The sequence below is a fragment of the Peromyscus eremicus genome, chromosome 12, assembly GCF_949786415.1.
Source record: "Peromyscus eremicus chromosome 12, PerEre_H2_v1, whole genome shotgun sequence".
NCBI classification, from domain to species: Eukaryota; Metazoa; Chordata; class Mammalia; order Rodentia; family Cricetidae; genus Peromyscus; species Peromyscus eremicus.
This window is the reverse complement of record NC_081428.1, coordinates 62,505,234-62,533,069: the sequence shown is the minus strand read 5'-3', so window position 1 is coordinate 62,533,069 and position 27,836 is coordinate 62,505,234. Positions and strand designations below refer to the sequence as shown.

Below are 27,836 nucleotides of genomic sequence, written 5' to 3'. Positions count from 1 at the left end.
GTGCTATTCTCTAATCTTTCTTTTCTGAAATAACACAAGTGTAATGGTTTCTTTACATTTGCTCATTATTTAACCCATACATTATATGCATTATATTTTATTTGACATTTTCCAATTTAGAGCCCCAAGCATTTTATTATGTTCTCAAATGTATTCATCTTCATACATTTCTTCACTTCATCTCTCCACTCTATTTTGTAAGATCTAGTATCTGTCATTCCTCATTAACTTTCATTCGATAATTAGTTTTTTTAGGACTGTAGTTTTGTTTCAGCTGAATTAAATGGATTATTTTGTTACTTTATCATTTGTACCTTGGATATTTTATTTGTTGGTAGGTCATTTATAGTACTTGCCTTCTGAAAAGGTAGGGCATGTGTTCTTCCACAGAATTCTTAACTCCAGGTGTCTTATAGACAGCAAGATAGATTAAGATGTCATAGGGTATTTTAGGGATTTTTTTTTTAAAGAAACAATATTTAAATCCTTTCCCAAAGGAGATAGATTCTAGAACAGGCCCTGAAAAGAGCAGTACAGTGGGGTTTAAATGTAACATAAAAAGAATAATAGTTTGTCATAACGGGATTTAGGGAGTAGCTGACCAGTGGATATATTTCTTGTGCTTTGAAATTTGAGGTAAGCATGTAGCTTTACCTGGTTTTATTTGAACTGTTACTCTTACCCTAGTATTAGGACTCTAGTGAGCACTACTAATATAGTAGTACTTTCTTACTACTAGACCATTACCAAGAAATTAATACCAGTATAAGAAAAGGATATTACATTATGATATTTTGAGACATTTAAAAATCAAATACTTTTGGTGTTCTAACAACTCAAAACTAAAACAGCAAAGAAACACAGGGAAACTCTTATAGATGGTGGATATATACACAGGCTTCATTGTGATCATAAATTTCATATGTGTCAACTCATCAAATTGCATACGTTAAATATGTACTCTTGGGGCTGGAGAGATGGCTCCATGGTTAAGAGCACTGGCTGTTCTTCGAGAGGATCCTGGTTCAATTCCCAGAACCCACATGGCAGCTCACCCCTATTTGTAACTTCCAGGGGATCTGACCCCTTCAGCTGTGCTCTTCAGGCAGTACATATGTGTGGGACAAAGACATGCTTCAGCCAAAACACCCATACACAATAAAAGTTAAACTATGGACAGCTGATAGTAGTTTTACTAAATCCTCGTAAAAACTGAACAAACATTGTAAGAAATAATTATCACAGTTATGATGACTATGACCAGTTTTGTAGTATTATTGCTTGGTTTGGATTGGCTGTTTGATTAGATGCAGTTAATTGTGTTTGGCACCAAAGTTAGTGTTGTCATTGTATCCTGTGAGATAGTATTTCGTTTCAATTTGTCCTGTTACGGTAAAGTTACCTCTGATTACTTTATTAGGATAGTATCTGTTGGATTTATCCAGGTTAGTATTTTGTGGGGATACATTATCTGTGGTGTGTGTGTGTGTGTGTGTGTGTGTGTGTGTGTGTGTGTCCCATTCAGATGTTCATCAAGTAAAATGAAATGAAAGTTTCACTTAGCAACAAGAGGAAGTTTAAGCATCCATTGCTGTTTCTTAAATGAATTATAACGTGATGGCTGCCAGATGATGATTTGATAATTTCACCATTTCTTCTACACTTTTTAATTAGCATTTTATTTCTAGGAAATGTATTTTGTTTATTAATTTATATGTGTATTTATTCAATATGGACTCTCCTATCTTATTTATTGAGTGCTATGCCACTGTTACTCTAGTAGCTTAAATGAGAGTATCTCTCCCATAGGCTCAAGTTTTGCAGCACTTGTTCAGTCAGTGGTACTGTTTGGGGAGATAATAGAATCCTTAGGTGGGTACAGCCTTGCTGTAGAAGTGCATCACTCGGGGGCGGGCTTTGAGATTGTATAGCCTCATCCCACTGGATGTCTCTCAATGCCTCCTGTGTATGGATGAATAATGAGACCTGCCGGCTTCTTGCTCTTACTAGCATGTTACCACTTCTTGCCATTGTGGACTCTAGCTTTTTAGAACCATAAGCCAGAATAAATTCCTTTTTCCTTAAGTCTTTTGGTCATGGTTATCACAGCAAAAGAAAAGTCTCTAATATTTTTTCTAATACTAATACTAATCTAACACAGGTATTATTTATTTTGAGTCTTGGTGTTTCCCAGGTGGCAGCCCTTCAAGGTATTTTTTAGGCCCTTTGATAACTGTTTTTCTTGGAGTACTTACTTACTTTGGGGCAGATAGGAGGATGTCCAGGTGATGTCACATTCACTGGATCCTAGCACTGGAGCCAGCCATTTCTGTAAGGACTCCTCTCTTGTTTTCTTATTTGAGGATGGGTATTTAAAAATCAAGAGCTGGGTACTAGATACAGGTCTAGGCTTTGAGATAGTAAATGTCCTAGTTGTTCTCAGTGAGGCAGATCTGGGAAACACTTTTATGCCTGTGTTTAGTTTTGTTTCTATATGTATTGAAAAACCATTGTGTTTATACCAGTACTTCCAGATCTGGTCTAACAGCATAGGCCCATCCTGATTTTTCTCTGTTTTCATAATTTACAGCTTTACTTGTTTCTAACATGAGAAACCTTGCTCCCATTGCCCTTTCTATACTCATTTATTAGAGTGAAATCTCCCTTCATACCTCCCATCACTCTCCCTTTCCTCACTGCTTAAGCATCTACAGGTTGCTTCTGTACTCCACTGGATCTTGGAGCCTCATGCCAGGCTTTTATGCTGCTGTGCCCATATCTACCCCGCCCTCACCCTGTTCCGGCTACCATGCCCTGTGGCACATTGCTCACTCCCACCATTCCTTGCTCACAGCTGATAGCATCTCCTTACCCTGCTTTGGTTCAAGCAGTGTATACTTCTTTGTTGAGTAAGTCACCTTCTCTACAAAGGCAGTGGTGTCTTACCATATTGCCTTCTAGAGGGTTTGGGTTGCTTCTCTCTTTGGTTGAAACTAGGAATCTGTATTCCCTTGTCCTTTCAGCGTGTACATCCAAGTGATCTAGCAACAATTCTTTCAAAACCATTCCTCCTCTGTGCTTTGTCATAAATCATTTTAAAGGTCCTGTGAGTATTTGAGTGAAAATTGGCTGCCTACCATTTAAATTTTTAATTCCAACCTTCAGATAAAGAATTCAGAAGTCTTTTCTATAGTAACAACGTAGAAATAGTGACTGAAGCTTCAAGTCAAAGCCCTACCCTCTTAATTGGGTGTACTGTCTTCCCTCGTGATAAAGTAACATAGCATACAGTTTTACTTCAGCCTTTAAATACATGTTCTTCATGTCGGGGGTTGGCTACATGTATGTCAGTGTGTCTGCTTTCCATGGCGAACGCCGTCAGATCCCCTGGAACCGGGTCACCCATGTGGGTAATTGAGACTCAAACCCAGCTTCTGAGTTAATGCTTTTAACCTCTTAGCCATCTCTCCAGCCCCTTATTTTAGCCTTTTAAGTGTATAACTCAGTGACATTAAATATATTCACAATATTATGCAAGTGTCACCCCTCATTTTAAGAATTACTTCTTCAGGGGGGAGGGGAGATTGATTTTTTTTTTCACCATAAAATCTAATGGCTAAAAATCTGTTTGAAGGGAAAATAAGAAATTCAGATAGCAGAATCCATCAATTTAAGCCCATTTATCAGTGTTAATATTCTTCCAGCATGGGGTTGGGGATTTTGCTCAGTGGTAGAGTGCTTGCTTGTAAGGCCCTGGGTTCGGTCCTCAGCTCTGGAAAAAAGTTGTTCCAGCATTACTGAGATTTGCAGTATCTTTAGAGCACATTCATTGTGTTTGTCTTATAGAGAATGTGCTGATGACAGATGATTTATTTTGTGTTAGTATGCACCAATCTTCCTCCCTTACCCTGTATTGATTGATTGATTGATTGATTGATTGATTGGTTTTTCGAGACAGGGTTTCTCTGTGTAGCTTTGCGCCTTTCCTGGGACTCACTTGGTAGCCCAGACTGGCCTCGAACTCACAGAGATCCGCCTGGCTCTGCCTCCCGAGTGCTGGGATTAAAGGCGTACGCCACCACCGCCCGGCTTTACCCTGTATTTATAATGTCTCTTATGTATTTATTGTGAACAATTGGAGAAATCAAATTCAAAATAAAAGCAAGAGGGGGAACAGTCATGATCCTGACCCCGTTTGTTAACATTTCAAACCTTTCTTTCTATGTTTCCTCTCTCTTTGAATATTATAAGCAGTATTCCATCTGATTTATAAGCTATTATAGATAAATTGCTCGTAACGTTTAATGTTAATGATTAGCACTACTTGAGATACCTTAGGATATTTATAATATTCCACAATTCCCCAGTTATAAACTCTTCTCCAGAGAATATCTCAGAAGTGTTATATTTCCTTTTAAAATTGTTCCTTAACTACATTAAACTAAGTCAGACTTGAGGCAGTTTTTAATATAGGTATTTACTGATAAGTTACTTTTTCTAAACTTTGTGTGGATTTAAGTATCCATTAGCAATGTGATAGGATATGATAGTCAACTTTAAAATACTGTTATAATAAAGTGTGTATAAGTAGAACCAATTTGTGGCATGTTCATTTTACTTACATAAAGTCTTCAAGGTCCACCCATGTAATATCATGTGCCAGAATGTGTTTCTTTTGTAAGGCTGAATCGTAGTCCATTATAGGTATATTCCACATATTGTTGGTTATCTGTATATATGTACACTTGAATTGTTCGTTCACCTTTGACTTTTGGGAATGACACTGCCTTGGACATTGCATGCAAGTAGTTGAATCTTTTTTCCCACTCTTTAGTTGTTTAGAAGTAGAATTGCTAGATCACACCATAGTTCCATGGCTGCTTTTGAAGAACCACTAAATTGTTTTCCACAAATACCTGTGCCGTTTTATTTTATTTTTTTAATAATCTATTTTTAATTTATATGCATTGGTATTCTGCCTGCATGTGTATCTGTGTGAGGATGCTGAATCCCCTGGAACAGGAGTTACAGTTGTGAGCTGCCATGTGGGTGCTGGGAATTGAACCTGGGTCCTCTGGAAGAGCAGCCAGTGCTCTTAACTGCTGAGCCATCTCTCCAGCCCTAACCTGTACCGTTTTATACACACACAGCAGTATCACAAGGGTTTTAGTTTCATCCTTGCCACCACTTGTTACTTCGATTTTTGTCATTTTGTTTGAATGACACCATTCCTTAGTATGTATAAAAGGCCAACTCACTAGCTTTGGTTTGCATTTCCCTACTGACTAATCTTTCATGTTCTCACTGCACACTTGTAAAACTTTGTAAAATTTTCTGTTCAAATCTTCATTTAGTCTTTTGTTTGATTGGTTGGTTTTGGTTTTGAGACAGTATTATCATATAATAATACTTATTACTATGAGTTCAGGCTGTCCTTGAATTATGCCTCAACCAGTGCACCATCCACACATGGCTTTATACATCTTTAATGAATCTTGACTGATTTGATAAACAATAGTTATTAATATAATTTTATCAGTGACAAGCAAAGTAGCTTCATCTTAATTTTTCTTCTTTGCTTTAAGTCTCTGTTAGTATCCATTGTCTTCCTATCTGCTTGATTTTAAATATTTTCTTACATTATATTTCATTTATATTTTTGAGTTAATTTGTTTATAATAATATATTTTTGTTAGAAAATATATTTTCTGTGCATATTACATACTACTCTTGAAAATAATCAAGCCAGACAGTAATTAAGTATACAAAATATTACAGTTTATTGGTTTAAATTGCCGAAACACCTCTGTACTTTTCCCTCCACTTTTGCCAGAGTAGATCTGGCACATAAAGGAGCCAGTGGTAACTGGGATAATGACTTCACAGGAACATTAGGCAGGTTATTTACTGTTCTCAGAAGCAGGAGTTTTAATAGTATGGATTGTTTTAAATGATACAAATTCTGTTTGGAGATTTTTTTAAATCTTTTCCTGTGTATTCATAAACATTTGCATGATTGGCTAATAATTTTTTTTAATGTGAAAAGGAAAAATAATCAGATAGTTTCTGGATGCTAGAAAAATTTTTGCAACCTGTCTATAAAACACCCGTATCATAAAATAGTGCATGATTGATTGTCTTTGTTGGTACATTCTGAAGAACAGATCTTCTTAACCATAGACACTGATGTTGTAAGTTGAGGTCATAATTGTTGCTGAAATAGCCATAGGACAGTTTCATTACTTAACTAACTAAAGTAATACCTTAATAATTTTCTCACTTATAAATTATTATATGGAGAACTATAATTTACCTTTATGGTACAACTTTCTGTTTGTGTCTTTTTTATTTGATGTTTTTTCCTGATTTTTTGTCATTGATGATTTTAGCCCACAGAAGCTGTTCCTCCCTCCTCTCCCACTGTCCCTGTGACCCCTGCCCTGCCCGTCCCTGCTGAGAGTACTGTCGTCCTGCCCAACGCACCACAGGTTTTTATTGGTTTCTTTTTCTTTATAAAAATTTAATTTGCTTTCAATGTTTTATTTGTATTTCTTTAAAACTGTTAAAGTATTTTTTTCATTAGGTATATTAATTTGCTTTGACTTCAATTGGGATTTAAGATAGGTTCAACACTAGCTGTTTTTTTTTTTTTGGTAGTCTATGAAATGAAGTGCAGAGATTTGTTAACATGCCTTTGTACTTGTAACTATGTTCAAAGTAAGTTCTGTGGTTTTGTTTCTATAAACTTGTCTCATTTCTGCAATCAGTGGTCCTGCTCTTTGGCCAGATCCATTCTGTTATGAGGCACTGTCTCCCAGTGTAGATTTGTCTTTGGAAATGTTCAGCCTTTTGTTATTTGGTTAAATCCCATGCTTTACATGTATTGATGTAGACCGTATCTCAGTTACATGAAAACTCCTGTTTTAGGACAGGGCCTTGTGTAGTCCTGGTTGGCCTTGATGCTGGTCCTCTTCCTGAGTGCTGGGATGTAGATGTCCTCCATGATGCTCTGCTTCTGTGTGCGATACTTACACGGTCTTCGTAACTTCTGTAAATACTGCTCCAAACTAAAGTCTCCTTTTTTAAAGCTTATGGAACAGTGAGGAAAAAATAAAATTGTAGTCAGATGTCAGCAAATTTGATTTTTTTTTTTTGTATTTTTAGAATTTTATTAGTTGGAAGGAGTGATTTGTTGACACTTTATTGCCCTTTCAACACAGTTATTCAGTAAAATTAATAGTAAGTATAGTATTAATGATCTTTTGTTTGAGAGCTTCCAGTATTGCTCATAATGTAAAACGTGTTTATAGACATGTTTGCTGAAATTGACAGGGACATAAATCTAGGTATGTAGACATTGTGTGTGTGAGTCTGATGACAGCTTCAAACGAGCCCCATTGAGAGGGAAATGAGAGCAGTTGTGGTCACTCACATTTTATGGCTTACCTTAGGCTAAAAACTGAAAATCAGCCTGGTGGTGGTGGCGGTGGTGGTGGCGGCGGCGGGGGGGGGGGGGGGGGGGGGGGGGGGGGGGGGGGGGGAGGCACACGCCTTAATCCCATCACTTGGGAGGCAGAGGCAGGTGGATCTCTGTGAGTTTGAGCCTGGTCTACAAATCAAGTTCCAAGGCAGCTAGGACTGTTACACAGAGAAACCCTTTGGGGGTACCTGAAAATCAGACAAAGTAGCCATACTGAGATTCTAGGAGAAATCATCTGTAGTATAGTGTGATGTATGTATTGTAATGACTGAATTATACTATATTATGACTTTAAAGTCTTCACCTTTTGTGGAAATCATTAAGAATTTAGTCATTATGAAGCCATCATGAATTGAATAGATAAATCCAGATACATATTATTTTCATATTGCAAAGAATGAGCAATCAGCAATCTAAAAGTTGTTATAACATGGTAAAGATAAATATATGTTTTTACGTGTCTAATAGTATAACTTTTTTTAAAAGAAGATTTGAAAGCTTATTTTACTCTATCCTCCTACTTTTTATGTTAAAATAGTTTGCTAGAATCCCTTGAAATTTTGTACAGGTTCTGCTCTGTTTTTAATTGGGAGCCTGTCTTCCCTCAGGTTTCTTTCATTTACTTACTCGGTGTCCCTAACTCAGCAGTCTACTATTACTGTAAATTGTTGAAACAATCATAGGCTTATAGTTAAAAGACAAAAGTTTATAAGTCAGTCTGACTTGTTTTCAGCTCATTCCAACCAGTTACTGATATGTAACTGGATAGTTTACAGTGATGAAGTCTGTTAGCTAATCTGCATTACTAGAGGAGTAGTAGTTCTGGATTGAGAGGTTTTGCAGTGATTAGGAGCCTGACTAATATATGAGGTATGGCGAGTCCTGATTTCAGTTCCCAGTGAAAAAGAAAATAGATGTTATCTGCACAGTACCTTTGCTCATAATCCCCTCATACTATCTGCTTAACTGTTTTGGTTTTTTTGTTTGTTTGTTTGTTTTTTGTTTTTTGTTTTAGTTTTTTTTTTTTTTGAGAGAGAGAGAGAGAACAAATGAATAAATTTAAAAGTCAGTGAGTGGCCGGCCAGGTGTGGTGACTCACACCTTAAATCCCAGCACTGGGGAGGCAGAGGCAGGTGAATCTCTCTGAGTTCGTGGCCAATGTGGTCTACAGAGTGAGATCCAGGACAGCCAGGCCTACATAGAGACTATGTCTCAAAGCACAAGCAAACAAAGTCAGTGATGCTGCACGTATAAAAAAAGGCATATCCTCAGTTATAACCATTGTTGATATCCTTAGGTGATGGTGGTGATACATGCTCTATACTATGAGAAAAGATGATGAGATTGTCTTATTTTTCAGGATAAGTATTGTCCCCATTATTAAGGGTAACATGTTTATTGTAAAATTAATAGAACTTAAATGTTTATTCCCAGATAAATTCTGAAACGTATTCTTTTAAGGGATGTGTAACTTGGGCTGAAAAGCTGGCTCAACAGTTAAAAGCAGGTACTGCTCTTATAGAAAACCCAAGTTCAGTTCCTAGCACTGAGGTCAGGTGACTCACAACCTCCTTTAACTCCAGCTCTAGAGGGTCTGACACTTTCTTTAGCCTCTGCAGGCACCTGATTCACAAATATACACACTTTAAAAAAACAAATTAAATCTTCATGGTTTAACCTTCATCAGAGACTTGCAAATGAGATTTAGCACAGAGAACCACAACTGGACAGTGTGCAGACAGTGAGAGACCATGAGGCACTCAGCCCTCAATGGGATGTCTTCATCCAACCCTCCTCCCCTTGAGGCTCAGGGGATCAGTGCCAAAGAAGACGCAGAAAATTGTGAAAGCTAGACATGATGGATGACTAGGGCAGTCTTCTAGACACAGTAGGGCTGCTGCACATAGGAATTCAGAGACTGTGACATCTTGTACAAATTCAAGTCAGACGGAATCCCAGCAGAAAGAAGGGGAAGTAAGTAAGTAGACATGGGGTCCCACCCCTAGCCAAGAAGCTGTTTGCAGTTGAGACCTGCTGGGAGAGAGAAAATGAGTTTTCTCCAGGGTAGTGACACTGGATATATTAACCACGCTCTAGGGTGGGTCCCATGCTCAGAAGTAGTTGACTAACACAAAATGGTCTCCATTGATTTTTGTTTTTATGGTTTGGTGGGTTTTTTTGTTTGTTTGTTTGTTTGATTTGGGTTTTGTTTGTTTGGGTTTTTTTTTTTTTTTTGGTTTGTGGTTTTGTTTTGTTTTGTTTTTGTCTTTTGGGTCTTTATTTTGTTTTCTGGGGTTGTTGGGTTTTTGTTTTGTTTTTAATTCTGTTCTGTTTCGTTTATTTTGAGAGAAAGGGAAAAACACATGGAGTTGGGTAGGTAGGAAGGTGAGGAGGATCTGGAAGAAGAACTTGGGGAGGGGAAAGAATATGATCAAAATATAGTGTATGAAAAAATTTAGGTACTTTAAAAATGTAATATAAAAAAATAAATCTTTCAAAGAATTTAGAACTCAGGCTTGACCTTTTAAATTGTACTTTATTTTTAGAGGAATCAGGATGTAAAGAAATAGGAGTCAGGGCTGCTATTACTGTGATTAAACACCATAACCAAAGGCAAGTTGGGAAGGAAAGGTTTATTTTATTTGGCTTACACATCCACATCATAGTCCATCCCTGAAAGAAGTCAGGGCAGGAACTCACACAGAGCAGGAACCTGGAGGCAGTTAAACAGATGCAGAGGCCATGGAGGGGTGCTGCTTACTGGCTTGCTGCCTGTGGCTTTCTCATCCTGTGTTCTTACAGAACCCAGGACCACCAGCCCAGGGATGGCCCTACCCCATCCAGGGGACCCTTGCATCAATCGCTAATTAAGAAAATGCCGTACAGGGTTTCCTACAGCTCCATCTTATGGCGGCATTTTCTTAATGATATTCCTTCCTCTCAGATGACTTTAATTTGTGTCATATTGACATAAAACTATTCAGCACAGAAGCAGAAGGTGAAAGATTCGGAGTTCAGTCCTGTCTTTGTAACACAAACAGGTTACACTTTCTAAATGCTATACTCCCCTTATCTGTAAGGGAGAGATTACACCACCACATTCCCAGTAAGTTTGAGGATCAGGCAAATAACCTTCAAAGAAAGAAAGGTACATAGATGGATAATTTTTTAAGACTGCCAGACACGATGGTGCATTCCTTGAATACTACCATTAAAGAAGAGGAGGAGGCAGAGATAGGCAGATCCCTGTGAGCTCAAAACCAGCCTGGTCTACATAGTAAGTTCCACACAGGCCAGAAAACACAAAAAACAAAAACACCTTATATTGTTTTTCCTTTTTACAGAGTGCTTTTATATTGATCATATCATTTGAACTTCATTTAAGCTGACTACAAATGGTACAGGGTAAGATACATTGAATGGCTCCCTAAAATTAATGAAACGTCATGAACTTAATAGTCTGACCTAAACCCACTACTATTTTGTCACACTCATTTCTAGACGTAGTGGAAGAAATTGCTCAAATTTTCAGAGCTCTAGTTTTTCCACTTGAAAATCTAGCCTGTGATGATGTGTGACTCTTTCTGCTAGGGATGCAGCCACCCATCTTTATGATTCTAGCTTTATAATCCAGAGGTGTGTTCTGCACTCAGTGGATGCTTTAGACTTGTTCATGTCAGCCTGAAGCACTATTCTGTGATTAAAGTCTGGACAAAATGCTTTTGTCCTAGTGCACTCTTGGATGGTCTCGTTCTTTCTCTCCTCCCTCCCCCTCCCCTCCCCTCCCCTCCCCTCCCACTCTCTTCCCTCTTTCCCCTTCCATGCTTGAGGTGTGCTTGGTGGAGGGGCTCTTTTGATACTCAAACACACCCTTCACAATAAGTTTATTTCATTCTTTTTTGTTATTGTTGTAATTGTTCCAATCATACGTGTTAATATCCTTCCCCATCTGAGATTTGGCTTAAGTAGAAAATTCTAGAAGCCATTGACTCATAAACTTTAAATAACTTAGATAATGTTGTAACTTGTTTTATTTTATTACTAATTACTGTTAATCTATTTCTGTGACTAATTTATAAATTAAACCTTATCGTGGGTACACACATACACACACACACACACACACACACACACACACACACACACACACACACACGGTACGGTACTACTACCCGGTTATTTCAAATACCTGTGCAACATCTTGAGAGAGATGCCTTGTGGATCAGGGGGACTTACAAATATAGTAATATTATAATTGACTTCCTGGAAGAGCCTATAACTCTACAGGAGAAAAGTTAGCAGTTAATGTCATTATTGAATGAGAGTCATTACCTTAGAGGATAAATGACCTCTGAACCTTTCAAATCTTGCAATACAAAAGAGTATTGAGTCTTAAATTATTGTATCAGTAGTATTGTCTGACCAGATGTTTTCATTTTATGAGTAATCTTAAATAGCATCTATGCGATTATCTGGATTAATTTTTTTGTAATTGTATACTGACACTTGACTGAAGTTCCTTTATTCTATTGCTTTCTAGATTTTTGTTTTTGTATTGGTTTGTATTTTCAAATCACTTCAGGTTTATAAAGTTGCAAAATGGTACAAAGATGTTTCATCCTTTTACCTAGATCCTCTAGTTGTTAATACTTGTACTTAACTAAGTCCACTTTATAACTTCTCTTACTGTGTATCATCATTATTAATCAATTAGGAGTTCTGTCTGAATTTTTGTAATTTGGTATAGCAGCAGTCACTACCAGATACTTTATTGATGATGAAATAGATCAGTAAAATGAACTCTCTTTAACTGTTACTATTAACAGGTCTGATTTGTTACTGGCTTGTTCGTTTGGTTTTCTGGAATATCTCTGCCTTTGTACTACCCCTTCCCCTAGCCTCTAAGTGATTTATAGGGCTTTCTTGTCCAAGTGAAAACACATACGATGCTATATTTGTTAATAAACAATAATAGATAAGCATGTGTGTACCTTTCTACTGTTCATGACATGTTTCCTTTATATTACTTCTCATATAGTCCTCTTGGATAAAAAGTTTGAATATTCATTTGGATTACTATAGTCAAATATCACAGAATAACTATAGGATAGAGATCTTGGACCAGGTCTTGACATAAAATGTCTTTTGGAGTGAGATGTAGGAAGTGAGTTTTTCTTTTCCCACCTAAGATAATAAGAAAACAGAAAGCAGGGGCTACTCTGGCCAACATAAGACCTTGAAAACCTTAATGGGACAAGAGGTAACTTGGAATGAGTGACCTTGCTTACAGGGAAGCACTAAGCACTCAAAAGAATCTGTGTGAAATTTACTTTAGGTGTTTAGTGCAACTGTGTAAAACTAGTTTATTTTCTGTAGCTACACTTTCTGCCTTCTGTCAGAAGTGGCCAATCCTTTATTTTTGCTGGTAGCATAGCTTTAAGTTTGGTGCTGTGAGATTGTATCTATCTGTATTGTGTTTATATCTTCAATGTCCACACAAATTGTGTTCCTCATTCATTCTTGTTACTATAAATTGGAGAAATAGGGCTGGAGGGATAGCTCAGCCGTTAAAGGCTAGGCTCACAACCAAAAAAATTGGAGAAATATAAAATACTATCTCAACAAATACCATGTCTATATCTTGAGAGAAAAATTTAAATTGGTAGATAATTTATATATCCATAGATGTTTTCATTTCCTACTTTCTGATATCACTTGGATATTTTACTGTTACGTTAGGTGCCTAAACTTGAGGTAATCAAGCCATTTTGCTACTTGAGCTTTATGTCTGTATCCTCTTATTTCCAACGACCTTTTTTTTTTTTTGGTTTTTTGAGACAGGGTTTCTCTGTGTAGCTTTGCGCCTTTCCTGGAACTCACTTGGTAGCCCAGGCTGGCCTCGAACTCACAGAGATCCGCCTGGCTCTGCCTCCCGAGTGCTGGGATTAAAGGCGTGCGCCACCACCGCCCGGCGTTCCAACGACCTTTTATGATATTTTTCTTTTTTATAATTATGTGTTTAATGATAAAATATAATATGATCAAACAAAAACTAACTCATAAGAATTGGCCAATTAAAAAGAAAAAAAAGGAAAAGAGCCCAAGAGAAGGCAGAAGAGTCGGCCCCACTCCTTCACCCACTCCGAAATCCCAGTGAAACACTGCCCTGGAAGCCAGATCTATACAGGAGGCCTGTGCATGCTGGTGCAGACTGTCTCAGCCTCTGAGTCCATGTGAGCTTGATCATGATTCAGGGGCTCTTGTTCATGGTGTCCTCCATCTCCTCAGGCTCTTCTACTCTTTCTGCCTGCTCTTCTGTGGGACTCTCTGAGCCCTGAAGGGAGAGATTCGATAGAGACATCCTATTTAATGCTGAATGTTCCAAGGTCTCTGACTCTCTGTTACAACATATTTTAAACTGCTAGGGTTTCTTCTGTCATGATAGATTTACCTACCAGCTGCTAGTTTGATTTAAATTTTTAATTCTTAATGTGAATATTCATGATTTTTTTCTCCAGTTTCATGTTTCTTAAGGTTTCCCTTTAGGTATGGTCACTCTAAATTTTACCTCTATCTATAGACAACTTATTCTGCATTGTTTAAGTTTTAAGTAAATAGAAGATTGTATTGTTTTATATACATATTTCAGTATTATAAATTACTAGAATTAAAACAAAGCATCTACAATGATGATTAATTGTTTCTGACAGAAAACATTTTAATAATTATGGTTAATATATTAATAAATTATGTAAATTAGATTTCCGTAAATACCTACCCATTGCATGATTGATACAGATGAGTAGAGGGAACCAAATGACTTCCTTTCACAGTGGTTGAAGAATATAATTTATTTTAAACTTTAAATAGCCTTTTCTTTCTTCTCCTCTAAAATTGCTTAGGCAGAATACAGTGAAGCTCTGTCGTGAGTAAGGTAAAGATTACCAATCTCATTTTGCCACTAAGAAATGAGTCATGGGCTGGAGAGATGGCTCAGCAGTTAAGAGTACTGGCTGCTCTTCCAAAGGTTCTGAGTTCAATTCCCAGCAACCACATGGTGGCTCCCAACCATCTGTAATGAGATCTGGTGCCCTCTTCTGGTCTTCAGGCATACATGCAGACAGAATACTGTGTACATACTAAATAAATAAATCTTTTTAAAAAAAGAAAAAGAAAGAAAGAAATGAGTCATTTCAACTGTCTGTAAAATCCCAGATTTTAAAATGTAGGTTTTGCTTAGTAGTAGTTTATCATATTTGATGTCACTAAATCATCGATAGACTACTTAAATAGGGTTGAACATGGAGGAGGAGTTCATGTTGTCTTTGTAGATAATTAAATACTACCGATTTATTTTAAACTACTCCTCTTATACATGGAGCCCAAACTGAAATTGTTGTGCTTACCCATTTTATCATATGATCGTTGGGATAAGTAGTTGACTGACAGTAATGTATCATTTGAATTCTGTTTGTAACCCAAGCTGTTCATGAACTTGAGATTCTCCACCTCAGCCTTGTGGGGGATTGCAAGCATGTGTCTCCCTACTGGCTTACATATTCACATTTTAAAGTAACCTACACAAAGTTGGACATGGTGGTTTATGCTTGTGATCTTAGCATTTGGAAGGCTGAGGCAGGAGCATTGCTGTGAGTTTAAGGCCAGCCTGGGCTACATAAAGAATTCCAGATCTTGGCCTATACTATGAGACTCTGCCTCAAAAATTTAAATTTAAGAACATAAATAAAAAGCCAGTTTGTATATTTAGAAGAAAACTATTTTGTGTTACAATGTGCTTTTATACAACTTTGCTACGTAATTTTTTTTTTTTTAAAGGTTTCTCTGTAGCGTGGCTGTGCTGATATTCTGTAGTCCAGGCTGGCCTCAAACTCACAGAGATTCCCCTGCCTCTGCCTCCTTAGTGCTGGGATTAAAGGTGTTCCCCACTGCCGCCCGGCTGCTGTGTACTACTTTAAAGAATTAATGTTACCATATAAGTATCTCTGTCTGAGAGTTTGTTTAAAGAACAGAAATCCTTCATATTAGTGTTTGATTTAGCACTCGTACAAAGAAATCTTAAAACATTTTGAAAAAATAATGTTGAGAAGAATTTATCATTTCTGGTATGTTTTTCATTTGATAATTGATTTTGTTCCTTAGTATCATCCGTGTAGAAAAGAACTTGAACTTAACAAGAAACCAGGTTGTTTTTCTTTTTCCTTTCAGAGTTACTAGATGCTCAGTGTTCTGCATGCTGTAACACATTATTTTGTGGATGGTCTAGAAAAACAGCAAAAACCAAAATAATCTAGGTCTTTACATGGAGAAATAGTCTGTTTCTCCTAATTTGTGACTGATTTCTCTGTGTGGCAGATAGTTTTGTGTGTGTTTGAGGGGATGCTCTTTTTCAACATTCAAATAATTCATTATTGGCAGAATTTTTTTCTAGATTGATAAAATGATTGGAATGTTTGTGGGATCCTTGGAAATAAATAACTAGGTTTCCTCGCAAAGTAGTTTTGTTTGTTTTACTAAAGAATGCTACTTGGGTTAGAGAAGACTGTGGTGGGCTTCTTTTCAAATCTTAAATTTGAACCTGTTTTCATAGAAATAGAGACTTGGGGCTCTAGAGACGACTCTATGGTTAAAGTACTTGTCATGCAAGAGTAGAAACAGAGTCTTGGGTCCATAAGAGAACGTGCCTTGAGGAATGAGGTGGAATAGCAGTGGAGGATGATCCAGACATTAACTTCAGGTCTCCACGTGTACGTGTTAACACGTGTGTCACACATATACAACATGTACGTAAACACAAGAAAATAGGAAAAGGGGAACAATAGCAAACCTAGTTACAGCTGTTTAGATCTCGTTTTCCCTCACTTGGCTGTATTGTTTAATATATCTCACCTGAATGTGTTGTTTAATATATAGAAAGCTCAAATAACATAATGACTTCAGAAATAGCAAGCCAGTAAAACCCAGCACCTGGGAGGCTGCATCAGAAGTATCACAAGTTCAAACCCGGACTGTGCTACCTGCCTCAAAAAAAAAAAGAAGATTAACAGCCAGTCTGTGTTAAGCTGTTATTACTTGGAACATGATACTGGAGCTTGTTGGTTTCCTTGTTACACTAATACTTTACAACTCTTTCTTTACAGGCAAATCCTCCTCCAGTGCTGGTCAACACAGACAGCTTGGAGACACCAACTTATGTAAGTTCTGTTCATCACCAGATTTAACTAATTCTGCCTTTTTTGTTGTTCAATTTGATGTAGTCAAAAAAGCCGCAGCATTATTTTCTGTAATGAATTCTACTTAAGACTTTCTATACTGCAAACCTGATCGTGATGGTACACACTTATAATGCTGCCCTTTGGTAAGCAGGGAGTGCAAGGATAGCCTGGGTTACATAGTGAGTCTAAGGCCAGCCTGGGCTACATGAGACCCCATCTCAAAAAAGTTTTGTTTCTACTGGTATACAATATACCTATAATTGATAGTAAATAGAATCATACTATCATCTGGTTGAGTTGCTATAGTAAATGAAGCAATACTAACTTGTTTTAGGATTTACACAAAGCAGAAATGGTAAAATAGAAATTTGTGTTTTAATTCTGAGTTTATGAATAACTTTCACTAAATTCTTTTACATACTCAATTTAGAGGGTGGTTTATATTTATTTTTATTTCATGTGTATGAGTATTTGACTAGATGCATGTCTGTGCAATGTATGTATGTAGCGCCCACAGAGGCCACAAGAGGGCTCCAAGGGGCTGGAATTACAGATAGTTGCAAGCCTCCATGTGGGTGCTGGGAATTGAACCCAGGTCTTCTGGAAGAGTAGCCAGCTGTCTTAACTGCTGAGCCATCTCTCCAACCCAACTCATAATAATTTTGTGTAGTTACTTACATAATGCTTGTATAATCACAGTAATTTTAGAATTTTAATTACATGATCAGTTTTTTAGTAAGCTGGTTTGTGTGTATTTGAAGAAATAGTTTTAACTCTAATTTTAGTTTTTTTTTCTGTAAACTTACTTTCTTAAAAAAAAAATTCCCCTTTCAAGATCAATAGCCAGAGCAATAGTATGATCTAAGACTTTCATTTGAAAGAAAAATGGCTTTGGAGGCAAAGAGCTTGGTGCCTGTGTATTAAATAGAAGTAGTGCTATGCTTTCAGTTGGGCTCGTCTTTAATGGTGTGTCATTTTTATAAACTTAGGAAATCCTTTTACCCATTTTTTAAAATCCATAGTTTTCAGTCTATTCAATAAACATTTTGTTCTGTCTTCATATAAATACTGGTGTGTGACATACTTGGGGGTTTTGAAAGAAAGACACTTGATGATGCCGGCCCCAAAGAGCTGGTCATCTCTTTTCAGAAGTCTTCGTTCCATCAGTGTTAACCTCGCACACTGATAGTGAATACGTGAAGAGAGCATTGCACTCTAGAGACTGTTTCTAACATTTATATCTTCGCTGGGGAGACGGGGGTGGGGTCTTCCAGACAATCCCTATGACTTGAAATTTGATAGAAAGTCTAGACAAAATGTAATTTATTCATTATTAAGACAATCTACTAGTAGTTGCTAGATGTGGTAGCCCACATCTATCATTTTAGCACATTTAGACTGAGATGGGAAGATTGTGAATTTGAGGCTAGCCTGGGCTACAGTGAGACCTTGTTTCAAAAACAAGGATGGGGAAATAGTTCAATCAATAAAGTACTTGAGGACATGGATCTGTTTCCCAAATCCCCTGTGAAATAAAGCCAGGTTAGTTGAGTGTGGTGGCACATGCTTTTAATCCCATCACTAGACAGGCAGAAGCAGTAGATCTCTGTGAGTTTGAGGCCAGCCTGGTCTGTGTAGAGAATTCTAAACCAACTAGTTCAACACATTGAGACCCTATCTCAAACAAACAAACAACAACAACAAACCAGGTCTGGTAGCCTGTGTTTGTAATCCCAGCCCTGGAGAGGCAGAGAGATAGGTGGGTCCCTGGGACTAACTTGGTGAGTTCCAGGCCAGTAAACCATCTTATCTCCAAAATCCAGGCAGATAGCTGTGGAGCCTACATGTGACTGAACTAGGCCCTCTGCATGTGGGAGAAAGTTGTGTAGCTTGGTCTGTTTGAGGGGCCCCTGGCAGTGGAATCAGGACCTATCCCTGGTGTATGAGCTGGCTTTTTGGAGCCTATTCTCTATGGTGGACCACCTTGCTCAGCCTTAATGCAGTTGAGAGGGGCTTGGTCCTGCCTCAGCTGAATGTACCAGGCTGTGCTGACTCCCCATGGGAGGCCTTACCCTTTCTGAGGAGTGGATGCGGGGTGGGGTGGGGAGCAGGAGGGATGGGAGGGGGAACTGTGGTTGGTATGTAAAAATAAAAAAAATTAATAAATTTATAAAGAAACAAATTTTAAATAAAAAGAGGAGGGGAAAAATCCAGGCAGACAGCATCTGAAGACCACCACCCAGGATAGTCCTCTGGCCTCCACAAACTCACACCGGCTGTATACCTACATACATGTGAACATGCACATAAAACAACACCAATTCATCTGTCTCAATTACTTTTCTATTGCTGTGAAGAGACACTGTGCCCAAAGCAGCTTCTAGAAGAAAGTGTTTGTTGGGGACTTGCTTATAGTTTCAGAGGGTTAGTCCATGACCGTCATGATTGGGAGACGGGGGTGACAATATAGTAGCTGGGTGCTTACATGGTAAGACAACAATCACAAGGAATAGAGAGATAGCTAACTGGGAGTGGCCTGGGCTTTTGAAACCTCTAAACCCATTCCTAGTGAGACACTTCCTCCAACAAGGCCCCACCTTCTAATCCTTCCCAAGCAGTTCCACCAACTGGGGTCCAAGCATTCATGAGCCTTTGGAGGCCACCACATCACCATAACTATGTAGTAAGTGAGATTCTACAGTCAGATCACACATTGCACTCTCCCTCTGCAAAGATAATGCAACAGCATGTATACAGTGTTCCTGGTCCTGGAAGCCCAGAATGACCGAGTGCCTAAGATTTGCTTTCAGTTGGCCGCATAGGCCCGCTTTGCTTAAATCTTCAATTTTCAAAAAGGAAAGCAGATTTTTTTTTTAATGTAAAATGTATTGCCTGTAGGCATATTAAGTAACCAACCTAACAGTTACAGAATAGTAAAGCTCCCCAAATCTAAGATCCAAACTTGCTCTCAGGTTCTTTTGGAAACTTCAGCTTTGGACTAAGGTGTTGACTTTTCCATCTTAAGGAAGTAAGGCAGATTCCTGTTCCCCAGTCAGGATTTACCAATCATCATCCCTCTTTTACCAAATAATGTCTGAAATATTAGATAGTGGCTGAGTGTAGTGGTACACGTTTTTAATCCCAGCAGAGGAAGTAAACGCAGATGGATCTATGAGTTCAAGACCAGAGGTTAGCCTGGTCCTTTATATAGCAAGTTTTAGGACAGCTAGTTACATGGTCAGACCTTGTCTCAACTTCCCCTATCCCCAAATAAATATTAAGTAGTAAATCATTCTCTGTGGTTATCGTAATTTTCAAGCAGATAAAAATTGTTTTAAGTTAAACACTTCAGGCTATTAGGTTCTGGAGTTTAATTGTAAAATTTTGGATGTATTCTAGGTTGGTCTTTTGTTGTTGGTTTGGTTTGGTTTTTGAGACAGGGTTTGCCTGTGTTGCCTTGAGTATCTCGGAACTCACTCTGTAGCCAAGTTGTTTTCAAAGCTCATTCAGTATCTTCTTGTTAATCCTTATCACTTAATACTAGCTAGATAATTGAATTAAAAATGAGGGAAAAAAGTATGTGCAAGCCCCTATGTTCAGTTCCCAGAAAGTGTACAAGGAGGAGGAAGAGAGGAAAGAGACGGAGCCATTACTGCTCAGAACACATTGCTCCTGCTGCAGTTAACACATCCCAGAGTCTCTGAGTCCGGGTGTATGTTTATTGTGTAACCCTCTCCTTCTTCCGTCCCTGTTCCTAGTCTTTATTTCCAACTACTTAAAGCATAAAGTGCCAATACATTTATAAATATTGAAGGCAGTAAACATTATCCACGCAAGCATATCTGAATACAGTGCTCAGATTTCTGGACCACATCATTACAAGCATATCTAAATGTTTCCAAACTTGTGGTGTCTCAGTTACTTTTATTATAACTGTAATAAGTGATTTAAGGAAGGAAGTATTTATTTTGGATAATGGTTTGAAGGGATATGGTAATAGTGTGAAATGTCTGGTCACACTATAACCACGTCAGGACAGAGAGACAAATGCTGGGGCTCAGCTGACCTCTTTCTCCTTTTATTCAGTCCAGGACCCCAATCCATGTATGGTGCCACCCACTATCAGGGTGGATCTTCCCTCAGTTACACCTCTCTGGAAACCTATGAACATGCCCTGAGGTGTGTTTCCTAGGCGCCTTCGGATCCAGTTAAACTGGCAATGGAGATGAACCATAAGTATCCTAGTGATCGTTCAGAGCTATTTTGTGTGTGTGTGTGTGTGTGTGTGTGCGCACAAGTACATGATCAAACTATATTGAAATAAGTGCAACTGCTAGCTGTGGGTGTGCACATTGGCACACCTATAATCCCAGCCCTTACTAGGTAGAAGCAGGAGGATCAGGAGGCCAGGACCAGCCAGGCTCAGTTTACAGCAAGCTTGAGTTCCGGCAGCCTAGGCTACATGAGAGCCTGTCTTTTAAAAAGGTTTTTAAAAGTTGTGAGCAAATAAATAAAATTGCTTAAAATGTTTATATTTGAACATTATTGCCAAGTTGCTCTTCAAAAAGTTGTGCCTGTTTATATTTCAACAAAACTACATTGATGTATTTTTACCCCAAGCACTCAACAGCACAGTGCTAATAAGCTTTCGGTCATGTGTAACATGCCATTTGAAATATCAACTCATTGTAAATTTCACCAGAGTTAGTAGCATGTGTCTGTAATCCCAACACTCAGTAGCCAGACATAGGAGAGCAGCAAGTTTGCCAACAGTCTGGGTGCAGAGAAGAGCCCTGCTTTACCATCTCTTTCCCCAGGCCATAATCACACACCACAAAATCTACCTGTTTAAAATACAGGATTCCTGGTTTTTCATTTACTTACATTATATTGTTGTCACCACTATCTAATTATAAAACACTTTCATCCTCCTATAAAGAAACCTTGTACCCACAAATAATCACTTCCCACTCTTCCTCAGTGCCCAGGCTCTTTAAGTCACAGTGTGTTTTGTTTGTTTTGGATTTGTCACATAAATAAAATGTAAATGAAATGTCATTCTACTTGTGACTTTTTTTTTTTAAATTGTCTGGCTCCTTACACTTTGCATAGTGCTTTCAAAATTTATCCATGGTGTAGTAAGCATCAATTTTGTGGTTTTGTTTTTGTTACTGTTTTGGTCCCCCTTGAGAGTCTCCGGCTGCACTGAGCACAGCCCACCCTGCTAGTTTCTTTTTGTTGTTAAATATTCTCTTACATGAACATGCTCATTGCAGAGAAACATTTGGAGTGTATCTACTTTTGCTGTTATGAATAAAACTGATGTGATTAACATTAGAAGTTTGAGTGCCCATAAAGTTTCATTTCATACTAAAAGTGGAGTTGCTCGGCTATATGATAAATATATTTACATTTTAAGGAATTGACAAATTAGTTTCCAGCATAGCTATATTATTTTCTATTTCCCACCAGTAGTATATGGGGTTACCAGTTTCTCCACCACCACTAATCTTGTTATTCCTCATCCAGGGTGTTGTTACAATATTCTTAATTATAGATATCCTATCTTACTTTGGCTTTGGTTTACATTTCCCTAGTGATTGAGGAAGTTAAACAGCTTTTAAGTATTTACTGGCAATTTCTACTTCTTTGGAGAAATGTTTATTTAGATAATTTGCCTACTTTTAGTTGTCTTTTAATTCCCTTTGAAGTGTTCTGCATAGAAGTCCTCTGTGAGTATAGGGCTTGCAATTTTTTCTCCCATTATGTTGGCTATATTTTAATTTCCTTTTAAAACAATTTTTTTTTCCAAGACAAGGTTTCTCTGTGTAACAGCTCTGGCTGTCCTGGAACTCACTTTGTAGAGTTTAAACTCGCTTTGTAGGCTGGCCTCAAACTCAGAGAGATCTGACTGCCTCTGCTGGGATTAAAGGTGTGCGCCACCACACCCAGCTAAGATTTATTTAAGTATATAAGTACTCTTGTCTGCATGTATTCCTTTATACCAGATGAGGGCATCAAATGCCACTATAGGTTCTGGACCACCATGTGGGTGCTGGGTATTGAACTCAGGCCCTCTGGAAGAGCAGCCAGTGCTCTTAACCTCTGAGCCTCTCTCCAGCCCCATATTTTAATTTCTTAATAATTTCCCTTGGAACATCGAAGTCCAAATCACACTTTTTTCTTTTGTTACTTTTAGTATTAGGAAACTTTGCCTAATCCAGAATCATGAGGATTTGCATTTATGTTTTCTCCTACTATTTTTATAGTGTTAGCTCTTAAATTTAGGTATTGATCCATTTTGGTTTCATTTTCATAGGATGTGGGTAGGGCTATACCTTCATCCTTTTCCTATGAATGTAGAGTTTGCTTGTCATGATTTGTTGAAGCCTGTTCTTTCCTTATTGAATAGTTTCAGCTCCTGTTTTTTTTTTTAAATCAATTACTTATAAGCAATATGTAAGTTTCTTTCAGTTCCTTTCAGCAAAGTTTTATAATTTTTAGTATATAAGTTGTATACTTCTTATTGGTAGTGAATAAAAATACCATACAATTTTAGATAGTGGTGTTTTATCCTGTAGCTTTGCTGAACCCATTATTAGTTCCAATCCTTTGTAGATTTCTTTGGATTTTCTATAATCCAATCCTGTTATCTGCAGATACAGTTTTACGTATTCTTTGCCAGTCCAGATGTGTCTGATTCTTGACTTATTTCCCTGATTGGAACCTTCACTGCTATATTTAATACAAGTACTGAGGCTAAACATCTTTATTTATTCTCTATTAGAGGTAAGCTCTCAGTTTTAAAATATGATGTATTAAATTCAGTTTTAAGTACAAATTGATACAACCTCACTGGCATTGAACTTGGCTGTCTCTCCATTTAGCCATATTCTGTCTCCAAACCTACAGACCTGTGTTTGATTCCTCAGGACTGAGCACTGACTCCCACAGTTGTCCTCTGACCTCCATGATAGCCACACAAACACAAGATTTTTTTTAAAGGTAAAAATAGTAAAATAAAATATTTTTAAGTAAAAATGTAGGGCAGACTTAAGGATCAAAAATGAAGATTTCTACAGGTTCCATTAAAGAGGTAAAAGGTAAATTTGTTGAAATCACTCTCATCTTCTCTGTCATTATTTTCTCTTAAAACTAATCCTAAAGGCTAAATGTTAAAAAAAAAAATTCATTTAGTTGAGATTTGATGAATTTCTTACATTATAAAATCTTCAATTTTTCCATATGTAATATAGTTGATAGTTATATATTTTTAAATCAACTTGGATTCATTATTTGGGGCAAATTTTAAGCAAACTCTTTAGGGCTTATTTTGATTTAGTTAAAATTCGTTTCCATTAGGAAAACCTTTTGCTTTTCTGTACATTTTATTTTAGATTTTTGGCTTGTGTGGTGTTGGCTTTGAGGTTTTTAGTTACTGAGATTATGCAGTGTGAGTCATGAATTATGAATATTGATGCGTAATATCTTGACTCTATAGGAAAAATATTACTGATTTGAACCTAAACTACATGGTATTAATAAATTAAGCATCTATGTTATCTTCCTTTGGCCAAGTAGTACACTTTTAACATAATAGGATTGTCTTCTTTGATTGCATTAATGTTTTTCTAATTAGAAAATTTAAGTCTGTGTCAGGAAAGGACTGAATATATGTATTACAGGTTTTTTGTGTTTCTTTATGGCATATATGTATCAGTATTCAAAATGTATGTCATTTTTAAGTTTATTAATAATAAATGTTACTCCAGTATGTAAATAATAACCACTTGAAAGTATGGTTCCGGACTGGAGAAATAGCTTAGTGGTTAAGAGCACTGACTGTTCTTCCAGAGGACCAGGGTTCAATTCCCAACATCCACATGGCAGCTAACAACTGTCTGTAACTCTAACACACTCACACAGACATACATGCAGGCAAAACACCAATGCACATAAAATAAAATAAATGAATTATTTAAAAAAAAAAAAGCCGGCCAGTGGTGGCGCACACCTTTAATTCCAGCACTTGGGAGGCAGAGCCAGGCCGATCTCTGTGAGTTCGAGGCAAGCCTGGGCTGCAGAGTGAGATCCAGGACAGGCTCCAAAGCTACACAGAGAAACCCTGTCTCAAAAAAAAAAAAAAAAGAAAGAAAAGAAAAGAAAGTATGGTTCCATAAATTATAATAACAAAAAATGTGAAATGCCTAGCAGTCAGTCATCTAAAAAGAAAATATACAGAGTTTACAGTAAGAAGACTATATCTGAATTCAAAGCACAATAATAAAATACAATATTCACTGTGTTTAGGGAGATTTATCCTTAGGATGTAAGAGAAATACAGCAAAGTCATATCAATAATTGTTACCCAGCACAGTAACAGAATGAAATTTAAATTTTATTGAGTATTAGTTGATTTAAATTTAAATATAAACAACCATTGAACAGCCTAACTCTTTAGATGAAGCATTTATGTCTAACTCCAACCCTCCACAGTATGTGCAACAAGTTCTCTCCATTTCTTCTCTCTTCTCTCCCTCTTCTCCTCTCCCCTCCCTTTCAGAGGAGTGGCTTTATGGCAAATACATAGATGAGTCTGGAGAAAATGAATAGGACCATGAGAAATTTACATATGATTGTGGGAGGGTTTGCAGTCTTTCTGTTCTCTTCCTGCTCCTCATGTCTCCCAGTAGATGTGGATTGCAAATTCCCTCAAGGAAATCATGAGCTCCTTTCTGGACAGACCTGGACTAAGGGTCACTCTATATAGTGAAGAGCGCAAAGGGGCTTATGTTTTTGTGTGTGTGTGTGTGGTTGTGGTGGTGTTGTTGTTCTTTTGTTATCTCTCATATAATAAATTACACTAAAAGCTATATCTTAAAAGAGCAGTAATTCATTATTTCTCCTAATTTCACAGGTTAACTAGCTGGGTATCCTGCTAATATGTTTTGGGTGGGTTACTGCTAAAAGCTAGGAAGTCTAAAATTACTTCATGGTTTTGAATGGCAGTTGGTGCTGGCTACTTGGTTAAGAAGGAAGCTAAGACTGAGGACCGAGGATCTTGGTTTTCCTTCATTTGGATCTGCTCATCGGCAGTTTGTGTTTCCTCAGATTTTATCGTAATGAAGACTATTGGGGTCAAGCCCCTCTATAGTCTTTTCCCAGAGTTCCAGAAGAGATGCTATCAGCCGCAGATTCATTAATCTCAGGGATACTCCAATCTATGTACATGAAACTCTTTAGACTTTCCGCTTTATTCTTCTGAGTCAGTTCTCTGTCTACACTGCTTCTTTTCTGCTCTCATACTTAGTTCCTTTCTTCCCTGATTCTCTCTACATTTTTCTGCTTAGTTCTTTGCCATCTAGTTTTTCCCAGTCTAGTTCTTTCCATCATAGTTCCCCAATCTAGTTTTCCCTAAATCTCTAAGGTTTACAGTTATTTACCCATACAATTACCAATGTTCTGGCTAAGGCAAGGTTACCAGGCTTGAATTCTTTCAGGGTCAAAAAGGAGGTGATAAGATCCACACAAAGAGCAGTAATTGTCAGTTATCATTTACAACCCAAAAGGAAGTGACTAATAAAGAATAGAATCAACTGAGGGCTAAATTTAGTTAATAGATCTGAGAAAAGGGAATTTTGTGCTTAAATTATATTCTTAGAAGTGGTTAGTTAAAAATGTTAAGAGTCTAAGTCACAAAGTCATGAGTGAAATAAAACTGCCTTTAATCTCGGCTGTGCCTTTTCCTGGCAGGGCAGGGGGTAGCTAGGCAGCCTGTGTCACAGCTTGATGTACTTGGTATATCAAAGTTTTTGTTCTGAGTAGACTGTTAAAGGGGAAGTCTAGAGATAACACTTGGGCTATGGGAGAAAGGAGGGTTTAAGCTTAAGTTGCACAAGAAACAAGGCTTGTACCTAATATCCACCTGGACTTGACTATTTACTTTAATTCGGGAAACTAGCAGGAGGTATGGATGCTTATCTGCAGTCTGTCCTTGGATGTCTGAGAGAGATCTCAGATAAAACACTGTTGTCTAGAGATGGCCCTGGCCGGATACTTGCTAATGACAACAATTACAGAAAGGCAGACTTCTGAATCTAATGCTAAAAAATAAAGGAACAAAAGCCTGAAAAGAGGGGTCTTGACTGTGTGACTTGTCAACACAGTTGGGGGAAGTTATCCAAATACCCCAAATATAGGGGAAATTGTGCCCAAAGAATGATCAACTACACTGTTAGAAGTTCTTAGAAAAAGAATTAATTGGGAACGCTACCATTGCACACCAGAAAATCATTGCAGGAACCAGCTAATATATTTAAAAGCTAATATCACGTTCGGTTCTCAGCTCGGGGGGGGGGGGGGGGGGGGGGGGAGTGGGGAGCTAATAACACCAAAACTCCTTGTGTCTTGGTTTTATCCTCTAGAAGAGTTTTTAACTCTTCCAGATAATAGCTTTTGCCATAGTCAGCTAAATTCCTACTACATATTTCTGTGGTCCGCAGCAGTATCTGCTAAGTTATAAGAAATGAACTGTAAGGCAAAGCCAAGTACTACAAGGTGTCATAAAACCCAGGCTCAACCATCTAATATAATTTGCTTTATTTAAGGTAGTAGCAGGACTTACCTGAATCCTAGAGGAAGGGAAATAGACTCAGTGCCCCTTGGTGTTAGATTTAGTGATAAGAGTAAGTGGGGTAGAAAATGTGAGTCATCTTCAGAAATAGACTCTCATAATCTCTTTTGACCTATGGTGAGTATATTTGCTTAGCCCCCTGTTACTAGAAATTATAATGCCAGGATTCAAACTCAGGTTGATCTGATTCGAGGACACTCTTCTGGCCACCTTAAATAATTGCATGCATGTGGTCCATAGATGTATATGCAGGCAAGACATTCATTCACATAAAATAAATCTTTAATAATCAGCCTTTAAGCCAGGGGTGGTGGTGGTGGTGGTGGTGGTGGTGGTGGTGGTGGTGGTGGTGGTGCACGCCTTTAATCCCAGAGGTAAAGGCAGATGGATCTCTGAGTTTGAGGCCAGCCTGGTCTATAGAGCAAGTTCCAGGACAGCCAGGGTTTCATAGAGAAACCCTGTCTTGAAAAAATCAAACCCCCCCAAAAAA

The 27,836-nt window shown here is 37.7% G+C and overlaps 1 protein-coding gene across 8 annotated transcripts in view; it reads left to right on the top strand.

Annotated features, from left to right (window-relative positions):
• The window catches only part of Dlg1 (discs large MAGUK scaffold protein 1), a 209,005-nt gene that overhangs the window by 95,430 nt on the left and 85,739 nt on the right, over positions 1-27,836 (top strand). For 5 of the 8 annotated variants that reach the window (XM_059277478.1, XM_059277477.1, XM_059277476.1 and 2 more), the window contains one exon: positions 16,639-16,692. In XM_059277478.1, the coding sequence (XP_059133461.1) occupies positions 16,639-16,692 (54 nt within the window). Of the gene's footprint in view, positions 1-6,389; positions 6,489-16,638; positions 16,693-27,836 lie in introns of all 8 variants that reach the window. The other 3 variants (XM_059277475.1, XM_059277473.1, XM_059277472.1) reach the window with 1 other exon arrangement.